Below are 12,375 nucleotides of genomic sequence, written 5' to 3' on the forward strand. Positions count from 1 at the left end.
AGACGTATTGGAAACGCCAACTGCATAAATGACGTAGCCGCCCTGGCTTCGCTTTGAAGGCAACAACGTCAAGTAAGATCTGACTTGTCCGTCCTTGAATCCCTCATTCGTAGCCTCTTTAATTGAAAGACAGAGAGAGCACACTCCTTCCCTTCCTCCTCTCCTTAACGCGCTCCTGCTACCCACCCCTTCCTCTTGAGATCCCTGAGCGGTCGTCTCGTTCTGTTCCCTCACCTTGTCGCACGTAAAGTCAATATTGTTCGAAACATTGTCAATTCTGCCGCAGATTGTGCAGTTGCAATTTAATTTGATGATATACTGATAAAAATATATTTCATTGTGTAGAAACATTTCTATTGAGATAAGGAGAACCAATGTGTACCATGTGCGTGCGCTGTGACATGAAACTATCGCGAGGAAGTGCTAAATCCACCTCACCACAACTGAGGCATTTTCAGGTGAAACACAAGTCAGTTTGCAATGAGAAAGTGATAACATTCAGGAGAAATGTGTGTGACGAAAATTTGAATTCAGTCGATGGCAATGGGTTAGCCAGGAATTTTGTAAGGGGGAGTCCTAAACCGGGGGGTGGGGGGGGGGGGGGAATTTTTACCAACAGGGTATAAAGTAGAGGGTTTCAAACTAATTTGAACACCTTTCATTATTAAAAAAAACTTCATTTTTCAAAGAAATCAATTGTTAATCCACGTTTTATTCAAATGTGATTTTTGTAAGACAAATATGTAATTGAATAAGAAATACCTATAATTGCACTTTTACACAATATTCTATTATTCACTGGCTTTGATGCACAAGCTCACACATAACATTGCACTTTAAAAAGGATATTAACGGAAAAAAAGAATGCAAACAAAAATAAAACGTTATCACTATCACAAACACAAGTGCATACAGACTAGTAGCACTGATTATTGCATAATATGAAGATAATACATTTCACAGCTGATATCTCTGGATGATACTAAATTCGAATTTATAAAATGAAAGTTTTAACATGGAATATAGCTGACAGAAAGAAACAAAGAATAAGCTATGGTAATCTCCACACCATAAAAGGCTAACCTAAAAATGAAATATATCACAGCTTGAGGTAAATATAAAAATCATACCTTGGTAACATGGCCAAACACAGTTAGAGCCTCATCCCATACTCTGCCACTTGCTTCAAAAAATGCTGAGCGAAAGACAAGATCCAAAAGATACAGAGCCTCCATCTCATTTTTCCAATTCGGTACAAGAAGAACAATTTTTAACCACATAATTAAAAATTCTGATGGAGACGAACCAAACCTGAATAAGAAACACAAAGCAAAGACGGATATAAATTTGCATGTATTTCTCTTAACAAATGTCGAAATGTGACTCATGCAAGTATCACAATAAAAATTTCTTATTCATGCTGTAGGGTGAGAAAACAAGACACTTGAGTCACTCTGTATGTTTGAACATATTTGGTACCAGCCTTGAAAAGTCTGTGGGGTTAATCACATCGCTGCGGTGTTAATGGTATTTCAGGGTCAAGTACTTGCCTGTCACATGAATAGGGACATGCAAAAGGTGGGGTTATTTTACAGCCAAAAGTGGCGATATATTTTTACAAAAGCAATGTTATTTTTCCCTAAAATTGGTGTTATTTTAACGGCAAAATATTTTATGTTGATTGGCAGCCATGCTTTCAGTGGCCCACCTAAATTTCAGATGCTATTGACAGGGGATAATTTAAGCAATAATATATATGCAGTATTGACTGAATTCACCTATTTTATATATTTTATCCTTTGTGCATTGTAACCGATGCCGTTTGGCATGATTCAATGGTAGTTTTAATTTGGCGTTCACAAGGGAAGGAAGGCTGACGCAACATTATTTGTGAGTGTGTGTGTGTGTGTACATAGTGAAGTGTGAATGGACTCAAGTGCAAAGTGTCCCCCCCTCGGCCCCACGACGATTCCCTCCAATTACCGATTTTGGGCTTTTTCCGTGTGCATACGCGACCAGTGTAAGGTTTACATTCTCCCCACCCTATCCTATCCTCCCAAACAACACCTGCAAGCAGCAGACGGAGGGTGATGTAATCGGCAAACCTCCCCCCCCCCCCCTCCTGATGGTGACGATCCGGCGAAAACCTGCTTTTTCCTGGGTTTTCCCCTCCTGCCCCAATCCCAAAAAACCAACCCTGTCTGGGTTATAAAACCTGGGTGCATTCTGGCTCGAGAGGGACACATCGTCCTCGACTTTGAACTGCGGCCGAAGGCTAAGCTCGTCAGAGTCGCATGCCAATTATTACGTGGTGCAGAGAAAGAGAAATAAAAGGAACATGGAGGTCAGACGAAGAGGTGAAAATTGGCGAAGTAGAGGAAAGAGGAGAACAGACGGTAGATTTCCAGTGCCCAGAGGAAGAAAGTCACGCCACGACATCCGGATTTAAATATTCTCTCAGCCCACGGTGGACGAAGACACAACAACTCTGATTAGAGCCAGACGAGGAGGTCATCTCCATCCATGACCCAGCGAGTTGATAAGTAAGACTGTCATCCCACATTACATTCCCCCCTCTCGATTTGAAGATTTACATAGAGATCCCAGTTTCCCCCCCTTCAAGAAAAGAAGTCTTAAAGAAGACCCGTTGCCCTTTAAGAATTGTCCCTTGCATTTTTTTATTATTCATTTTTGCCTTCCCGCTTTCCCTGTGAATGTGTGAATAGTTTTAGTACTTACGAAAAAGTGCTTAGGATTAGTATTGGCGTTTTCAATTCACTTGTTTTGTTTTTCACGTCAGACATTCATGAGAAGTGAAGATTTTGTTTAAATTTTTTTAATTGTTTTATAATTTTCAGTTGATATTGGGTAGATCTGAGTAATTTTGTTTTTTTTTTATTTCACAGGCCAGTAGTTCTTTCAAGTAAAGTTAAACGGTCGATTTCATGTGTTTCAGTGTCTATTTCCTTGTTGTCTTATGCATTAAATGTACTGTTGAATTCATAATTTGTGTACTCAGCCTTCATTATTTCGTGCACACCAGATCGCAATCAGCAAAAGGAACCCACCCCCACCCACTTGCCCCTTTCTTACCCCACATCCCCTTTCCATCAACCCACAACCCGTCTGACTTGGACGAAACCCCCCTAACGAACCCTCCCCCAGTCCCGAGCATCCCAAGGGTACCAGTATCCATTGATCCAGCTTACATAGAGACAGAGAAATTACTTTTGAATGTCTGCAATGTCAAATGAAATATTACTATTGTGACCAAATTGTCTTCTTTTAGATTTGTTCTCTCATCTGTTAAATTTGTCTATAGCAGGAAAGAAATCTTTCTGAGTCCTCATTTGCAGAGGGGGTCCAAATTACTTAAAGGCACTTAGATACAAACGATGTCTCAGACAATTAGAGCTCCTGCACTGCTTTAATTATATCTGCTGAGATCTTTTCAAATACCTATTTTTCTGCTTGGGTCTTCTACCATAAGAGAACTAAGTTCCGAACTAACTCGTAGTTGACGGGACGGCATTGTTCATGGTCACCAAGGTACCCATTTCAATCCAGCCCGGTGGTGTGACATCTATGGCGTGATTTACACGCAGTGCTACCTTGAGGCTACTTTCAGATGTGATGACGTTTTGGTGGCCACGGTTCATGGTACAGCACCGTGAAATTCAGGCCGCTTTCATACGAGATACATTTCTCTGGATATCATGGCGGATAGTGAACAGTCGTCGCATCTGAAAGCGGCCTTTGATGTCATCTTTTGATAAGGCAGGCATTTTTCAAAAACTCTATTGTACGTATTGTTTTCGTATAGGTTTATTTACATTCATTATGAATATATCGGATCAATTACCAGTTTTCTTTCATTATTAATGCTTCATCCTCTCCAGGAATATTTTTAATGCTCTGAGTTAGAGCCTCTTAAAATTTTGTAATTAAGGTGAAAGCATTACTCTTTGATTTCTCACTGATGACTCATTTACGATAATCAATTTCTATTACACAGTACCGTTATTCTCCCACATATTTTTGAAAATTAGCTAAGAAAGCTATCAAAATCTCGGGTTTATCAGAACAAGGTAGCTTAAATATACGCCTCGAAAAACAATTTTGTGGGAGAAGCATGAGCAGAAGAAAAAAATGATGAAAATTGTGCCTGAGTCGGTGAAAATCTCCCTTGAATTGGATAAAATCACGATTAACACAAAATTCACATATTCATGGGAAAACCCTGGAATTTGCGTTAAAATTTGAGTTATCGCATTTGCGACTTTTGCATGTCCCTACACATAAATAATGTACGAATGTATGCAACCCACAACACAAAAATGCAACTTCTCTTTACGAAACCTCTGATAACCATTATGTAGTAAGAAAATTTGGGTCCCTTACATATAAAGCAGACATAATAAAGAAAATTTTCCAAGTTGCAAAATAACTCCTTGCTCTTACCTATATGAATTTTCCATCGCTGACACAACCATATTCCCAAGCTGCAACAACAATGGCCCAGGAAATTCATGATGAATAAGACTTTTGGCCATCTTGACATAAGTCCGATCAGCAAAAAGAAGAGAGAGGAACAGCTTTTGGAAACTGATAAAAAAAGGCAAGTAGCAAATCTTATAGATCTTCATTTTGAGAAAATAAAATTTAAATTGTTATGTAGAAAATCACTTTTTAATAATTTCAGTAATAGGAAACCATGCTTTTTCATTAATAAGAAGGTAATACATAACAACTTAGTGCAACATTAATCCAGGATCTCTATTTTAAATATAATTGCCTATAAAATTTTACTCTAAATGAGAGCAAATTGAGAAGTAATGAAGAGAATTTGAACAGAGCTGGAAAAATTGATTCACAAAACAATACAAATATTTATGCATAGTTAGAGCCATTAAAACCATCAAAAATAATTACAGTGCTAGGAGCTGAAATGGTGCGGGAATTTTTCATGAATAAACAATTGCCATTGCTGATATGAACAGCAGAAGTTAAAACCATTTTTGAAGCACATATCAGTATTGTGACCACAAACATCTATATTTCTTTGTAGCCTAGGTCTGAGGTTCTATATTTTCATGTCAAAACTAAAATATATAAGTAGCAAATTTAAAAAATATATTCACAATAGAAAATGCAAAAGTTAAAAAAGGAAAAGTATGACATAGGGCATGTACAAAAACACTAATAATCAACATAACTTGATTTCAAGTTCATTTGAAGGACAAGGATTTCATAAAACAATTTACGAACTAACACCAATGGAACAGACATTTAGCGGTCATCGCTACATTCATAAATATTGCATACAGGATTCTCCACTCCCGCGATTCCATTGATTCCCAACAGTCGCAATAAACAGCGGTGCTCCAGTCGCTAGGATACACATCAATATACCGATTAGCCTGCAAGAGATATGTTAAGTGGCAAGAGATATGCTAATGGGAAGGTGTAACTGTATAAGTAAAAATATTCTGAGTTTGTTGTGTATTTACAAAATGCAAGTAAGTGAAGTTGTAAATTGAGTAAAACTTCGATTTTACGCACTTTGATTTTACATCAAGTCTCGTTTTTACGCAGCGACACTCATGTCCGGCCGGAAAGCATAGGGAATTGAAATGGTGAAACTTCGATTTTACATCTTTTCTTGATTTTACGCAGTTTTTCGATTTTGCGCACCATAACCCCAGCCCCAAAGAGGCCACTAATCTTGATTTTACGCAATTGTCTTTCGACTTGTTTTGAAAATTCCGACTGGAGCAATATGAAGTTAGGTTATTTATTCGTCTGAGTTGCAAAAATGCATACATGAACGGTTGAAATGACGTCGCGCTGTTGAGCGTGAAACTAAAAACATCGCAAACCTAAATATTGCTTCTCCCTGCGCCCTCTCAGTAATATTTCAGGCTCCTTTATGAACGCGAATATCGCTTAGATCAAATTTGCCATAGAAGGATATCGAAACCTAAAACATATGGCAATCGCTGTGTTTGCGTAACTACTTTGGATTAAGACAGATGATCGCCGGAGATATTAACATTATCACCTTTTGTTTATTATTCGACTTATTGATCGACGCTGTTTATAACATATTTATTGTAATTACAGTATATGGTCATTAATCTGGAGTTATGAACTACGGAATATCTATCCCTAACGGATGGTTTTCTAGAATTTTGCCAACGCTTTCCGTCGCCCAAGCGAAATATAACGGCGAAATGAGCCGTTAAAAATCCTCCCGTGCCAAAATTTTGCCTTCCAAGGTGATCCAAAAAAGATAGTCGTACTTCTAGTATGGACGTAAGTCAATGGTGATTCAACACGATGGTAAAAGCAGCATGCGCAGTATCATTCCGCGGGCTAACCCCACATCTGCTGGACAAATGGAGGCGAGGGAAAGTTGCTTGCGCGGCGCACTTATTAGAACTGACTCAACTTGTATCTCATTGACAGTGGGTTTAAAGGAAGCATGGTTGGAACTTGAATAGGTATTAGCTTAACTCCGCTAGGTGGCTAGCGTTTATTTTTAACGGAACGGGAGTTCATGCCCTCGGAGAATAACTCGCGTCGTCAATCGTCATGTAAATGAAGTCAAATTCAAGACGTGAGTGATAAGGCAGTCCGTTTAAACTCAGAAATGGCTTAGCACCATTAAATCGAAATACAAAAAGTGTCCGGTGTTGTATTCAGATATGGGGAAGCAAAATATTACGTGAAGATGAGTCACACGGCTTGTAAGTCGAGGGTCCCGGCGCTGAATTCGCGGAAGAATGCAAACAGAGAAGCTATACCCGGTAGATTCAATGTACTAATGCTAAAATTTCATGGAAAATGGTTTTTTAATGCGTAAAAATTATAAAGAGGGAACATTGTTCCGGACTATTAATCATTTTTTTATTCATCAATGGCGGCATGACGGTAGTTGCGCGGTTATTTAAATAGCTCACTTAAAAAAAGTGATCTAAACACTGGAAAAATCTAAATTTCCGAATATCCAGGGTCCTGTGTGCTCCATATGGTATGCTATTTGGAAGGAGGTAACTGACAGCTGGGTTCATTAGCGCCTTGAAGTGAGGGCTGGGGGTACAGGAACCCTATGTTGGCATTAGCCAGGTTGTAATCATAGGCTCCAAAGGGACCAGGACTCAACGTCCCTTCTGCTGGACATAGTGAGCACTGGAAGTGCCCTCCACATTACACTCAAGTAGGGATAGGGCCATCTCTGATAAGTTTCTTCTACTGCTAGGACTTGAACCCAGACCCACGGGGTGTAAAGCCTTTGTGATGTGTTTCAGTATACCGGGACTAGCCGTGGTGATAACTTTTATGGAGTCACCCGCATTGCACAAATTGTGCGAAAAATCATTCGCCTTGACCTGGTTTCGAATCCCGATCAAGGTGAATGATTTTTCCTCTGTGGATTTTTTGCACCTTTGTGATGTATAAGTGAAATTTTGAACCCTGTAATTGGGGTTAATTTGGATGACTATCCTCAGATATCTCATTTCTTCAATCTCCAATCTTTGTTTGTCTGCAGGTGGTTAAACGGATTTCCTGAAAACTGCTTTTAATGAGAATATTTTCCAAAATTAGCTTCTCTGCGAGCATTTAGTATCACCATTCCAAAATTTCTCCTGGGTAACAGAAGTAATCTTAGTGCCAGATATGCTAGCAATTCAACCATGGGAAACATTGTTCAGGAATGCAACGTTGTTTCTCTTAAGGTAATATGTCATCTGTGGTGTTGCTTGTGTGTAAATAAGATTATTAGGCTTCATTTTCTTGCCTCCAAATGAGTAATTGAATCCGGGAAACATATATCTAATGCGATTCAAAAGGATTTCATGTTCTTCTACCATAAAACCTCACGTATGAGACTTTTTCTGGTTCCGGTTCTGGCCTAAATCAGAACTATACAAAAGTGTATGACTCAGCGTTTTCAAAATAATGAGCAAGTGTTATCCTGAAAACTATACTCCTCCTCAATACCAACTCTTGATTTTACACAGTGCCCATATTTCGGTCCCTCCAACTGCGTAAATCAAAGTTTTACTGTATATGGCTTCCCAATACAATCCAGAGCCTGTTCAGTAAAAAAATTACCGTAAATACCGTATAAGCGCGTGTAAGAGGCGCACCTTTTTTCCCAGATATTGCAGCCGAAAATGGGGGTGCGCCTCTTACACAAACTCCTAATCTCCCCCCCCCCTCCCCTTCCCCGGTCGCAAGTCCAAGGGGAACTGAGTGGCCCTGATTTTCAGCGTGAGTCAGTCATCTGAAACCCTGGGTCAAAATCAAGCGGCAGGCAGGAGAGTTTCTCCCTTAGTGACGTATTTTTAAAATGCTCCTGTTTGAATTTCTTGCAAGCATCGCGCCGTCACGTCGGTACCCCAGAGGTAAACATTGAAAAGATCGCGAGGGGTGATTCGCTCCGGAGCGCGCGCTAAATTTATTGCCACGAGTGAGCATCCCGCGGCATTTATACTGCATATAGTAATATTGGTGTCAAAACCTGCGGTTGAAAAAATTCGAACGAGAGTGCTCATTGTTGGACTTAATGGTGGATTGAATAAATCGGAAATGCTTATAAGTGAAGAGCGCTGAAGGAGAGATCGAGCTCCCCTCCGTATTTAAAGCTACGAGCGAAGGAGCAAGGGAAGAACACGTCCGATCTTGCATGTGACGTCGTTGCCTTTAAAGCGAAGGGGCGAAGGCGCAGCAATGTGATATACGCAGTTTGCGTTGCCTGAGTTTCCAGTCCGTCTCGTCTTGTTTGAATGCGCTTATGCTACGCTTGTTTCTTCCGAAATAGTGCTGTTTGGACTATGTTGAATATTAGCAGCCTTATTTTAACTATAAATCTTTGTGTCAATCAATTAGAGCTCAAAAAACTTAAATGCTGTAAGATATACGTCGCGTTAGGTCTAATTCTTTTTAGAACTTCGTGCGTGTCATACAATTGCAGAAAGATATATCGAGATATCTTCGAGCTCAGAAGGTGACTCACGTAGCATTTGACCTCCAGAAACTCGGGGAATTGAACCTGGTAGACCGAAAAAGGTCAGTTGGTGGAATGGGGTAGGGATGAAACACGTTTCCATTGTTCCCCTGTGACTTGATATTTTCCTGTGGAGTCTCGGAAAGGAAAAAAACGGCAGAGGCATTAGCTGATGGAGAGCCGAGTGTAGTTCCGTTAGGCCACTTGCACACACACCGATTTTGGACGGCCGGTAAAATATTGGCCGATATTTTACCGGCGAAGCGATGCTTGCACACACGCCGGATTTTTACCGGTCAAACGATACGTTGATAAGTTTTTGAGCCGGCGTCGGCGATCCACAGTGACAATAGCCGGCAGCTAACCGGCATTTTGCCGGTGCCGGCGTGTGGTCGGTACGTGTGCAAGCTCCAATGCTCTCCCATTGTTCACTATTGGAATGTGGACGGCCGATATTTTACCGGCCGTCCAAAATCGGTGGGTGTGCAAGGGGCCTTAAATCTACGACGTGGTTATTATCCTACGGCGCTGAGATTGCCCCGATTGTTGTTCAATCTCTTGGGAAAGCTCATGCCCTTTGCCTGTCGTGTTTTGCCTTAAAATTTTCCACGGCTGCAATTCTATTGCAATACTCCTGCGAGAGCTTTTAAACAAAATTGTTCGTGAGTAGGACAAGCAACGTAGAGCGATGGCGTAGGCAAAGAGAGGATCGGAACTTTTTCTACTCCCTCTTATGCCTCCGCAGTAATTAAAATTTCCTCTTTCAAATAATACTGAAAGAGGACATTTCGATAACTGTCGAAATTCCAGGCATACGTCTGCAACACCGCACGATAGGATAAAAAAAATGTCGCAAAATTTTTTTTCTTCATAGCTTCGATCCTCAAAATAGGGGTGCGCCTCTTACACGTGTGCGCCTCTTACACAAGCTTATACGGTAACCCCAAAACTTAAAAACTATGAGACCTTTGCAAAATGGGTCCAGCAAAACACTTTCCAAGATGCGCTCCGAACAAGGGCCGTCAAGCAACTGAAAAGTTGACAGTGCGCGGGGTTGGGCAAAAACCCACGCGATCTATTCCTGCCGGCAACAGTTCACTCACCCTCAGAATAGGTCCGGACGCAATTATTTAATTGTGGCAACTAAAAAGTCGCCCGTGGGCAGTCAATCCCGTGTGTTTCATTTGCACTTCCATAAAGCAACTAAATAGTTATTTTGAAAAAGTTGCCAGTGCGTGGGGGCCCTTAAAAGCATGTATCCAAGAATCATGCATCTGTGGCTGCATGATGCAGGATGGCATGATTGCACAATATTTGCCATCACAAGAGCTTAATGTATATTGTTTATGAGTGTCATTGACTGCACTACACCCCCACTTGCTCAAAGAACCGCATCTCACAGAAACTGCCTCCGGTGCAACTTTTTGCAATGCAACTGTTTGGTATGGTGTCTAGAATATAGTTTCTGCTAGCGCACACCATTTAGACTATCCTACCAATGTCGGACAAATCCAGATCTATATACATAATATCATCTGAGATGCTGCTAAACATCCTGTGAGACGCAGCCATATGTGCATGAATTTTGGAAACGAATGCCAATAATTGTGTCGTAATATTTGATTCACAAAATTTTACTCAACTAAGCAAGTCTTAAGGAAAAAGGAATCTTATTCATCTTTGATATAGCAAAGATACGAAAGAAAAATGGTAAAAAAGGTGAATATGGGAACTGAGGATATGGATACTGATGTAACAAGCACCAGATCTAATCACTGATTTTCTGGGGATTACGAGCACTCGTTAAATGGAACTTCCACTGTGTCAAGCAGCATCAAGAGGCGATGGAGGGATATGCTATAAATTGTCACAAAAGGCAAAATCTAGTCTACTGATGCCCTGAAACTATTGTCTAATAACTAGGACGTAAAAAGTAAATCTACCATTTTTAGAAGGGAAGTTTTTGGGCCAGTTTCTGGGGGCGCAGGAAGTTGAGTTCCAAGCAATAAGAGGATGGCATGAGGAAACAGGAGAATAACTGGCTCTTCAGTTGTTATGCTCAGGAGGTTTGGCCAACAAAAATTAAGAGGCCAATACCCCTGAACTCCCTCCGCTGGCATGCAGCCACAAAAATTTTCTTTTTTTCCTCAAATCAATTCCTTCATTTCCAGTGAAGTTACCAAACATGCAGCACTGGTCCACTCCATAAGCCTTTCAGAATACACTAATTGCCGTCAAAGTAAAAGGCTTTAAAAAAAGACTCATGAGAGAAGCAATGGAAATACAAAAGGAGGACAAATATCATTTTTAAAGGAACACCAACGAAAATCAAACCATATGGCAACCAGTATGTATGAAAGACATAATTAAACCATCAACCTCTTCCCACCTTTCTCCCCTCCACCCCTTCCACCAGAAAAATACCTATGTAGATGCGAAGAAGAATACCTACCTCACAGTGTTCTCTTGAAAAAACAACCTGCATTGGTTGGGAAACTTTGGAGGCAAAAAGTTTTTGATCACTCAGGGTTTCCACTCTACCTGCATAATGAAATTCACGGCTTTTTCCAGGTTTTCACGGTTATTTTTCACTTTTTCACGTTTTTTTTCAGGTTTTCACGGTCACAATTTCGCTAAATTCACGGTCCGTTAATAAGCCAACAATAAGAAAATCACTGGCCGTATATCAACAGAAAATTAACGTACGCGGCAAACGCTGTGAATGTTAACGCCGAAATGAAAAGTGATATCTGCTATGACGTGTCTATCGTTTGCAAAATTCAGGGCCGACTAAAGGACCAGCCCAACCGCGCTCTTGCCTCGACGCCGAATACCCTTCGGACCTTCTTCCGTCCGGACACCCGAGGTCCTTTTTCAATTCCTCGCCGAGAGATTGTTTTTTGCGCACGTTGATATAACTGCACAGTAACCGAATTTCCCCCACCCTAATCATTCTTATTTAACGGAAAATATTTTATTTAAATTGTTTATAGAATATAATAAATCGAAAAACAATTTCATACACCGTATTAGCACAAATCTAAGACGAACACGATTCTAAGACTACCCTCCTTTTTTGGAACTCCACTAGTGGAAAATTTTTTTTTCCTAATAACGTTACGAATATAAAATGAATGCGGAAAAACGGTCAATGCTTTATTTTTTGCTAGGTTGCCTATGTCCCAGGAAACGCAAGATTTTGGCGAGTAATTAAAGGTTTCAAACAATATTTTAGATAATAACAGGAATAGTACTACTTTATCAAGACACATAGGTCATATTGTTGATTCGACCCATATCTCTTTCAAAATTCTGAAGGAAAACGCCACCTCACTAAAAAAATGTTTGCTCTCCACTCGGAA

At 40.3% G+C, this 12,375-nt stretch overlaps 1 protein-coding gene across 1 annotated transcript in view; it reads right to left on the minus strand.

Annotated features, from left to right (window-relative positions):
• The window catches only part of LOC124159956 (ectopic P granules protein 5 homolog), a 160,691-nt gene that overhangs the window by 109,217 nt on the left and 39,099 nt on the right, over positions 1-12,375 (minus strand). Inside the window, exons 11-12 of the mRNA XM_046535784.1 lie at positions 4,462-4,605; positions 1,131-1,311 (exon numbers count right to left, since the gene is read on the minus strand). Coding sequence (XP_046391740.1) covers positions 1,131-1,311; positions 4,462-4,605 — 325 coding nt within the window. The remainder of the gene's footprint in view (positions 1-1,130; positions 1,312-4,461; positions 4,606-12,375) is intronic.

Source organism: Ischnura elegans, chromosome 1, assembly GCF_921293095.1.
Source record: "Ischnura elegans chromosome 1, ioIscEleg1.1, whole genome shotgun sequence".
NCBI lineage: Eukaryota > Metazoa > Arthropoda > Insecta > Odonata > Coenagrionidae > Ischnura > Ischnura elegans.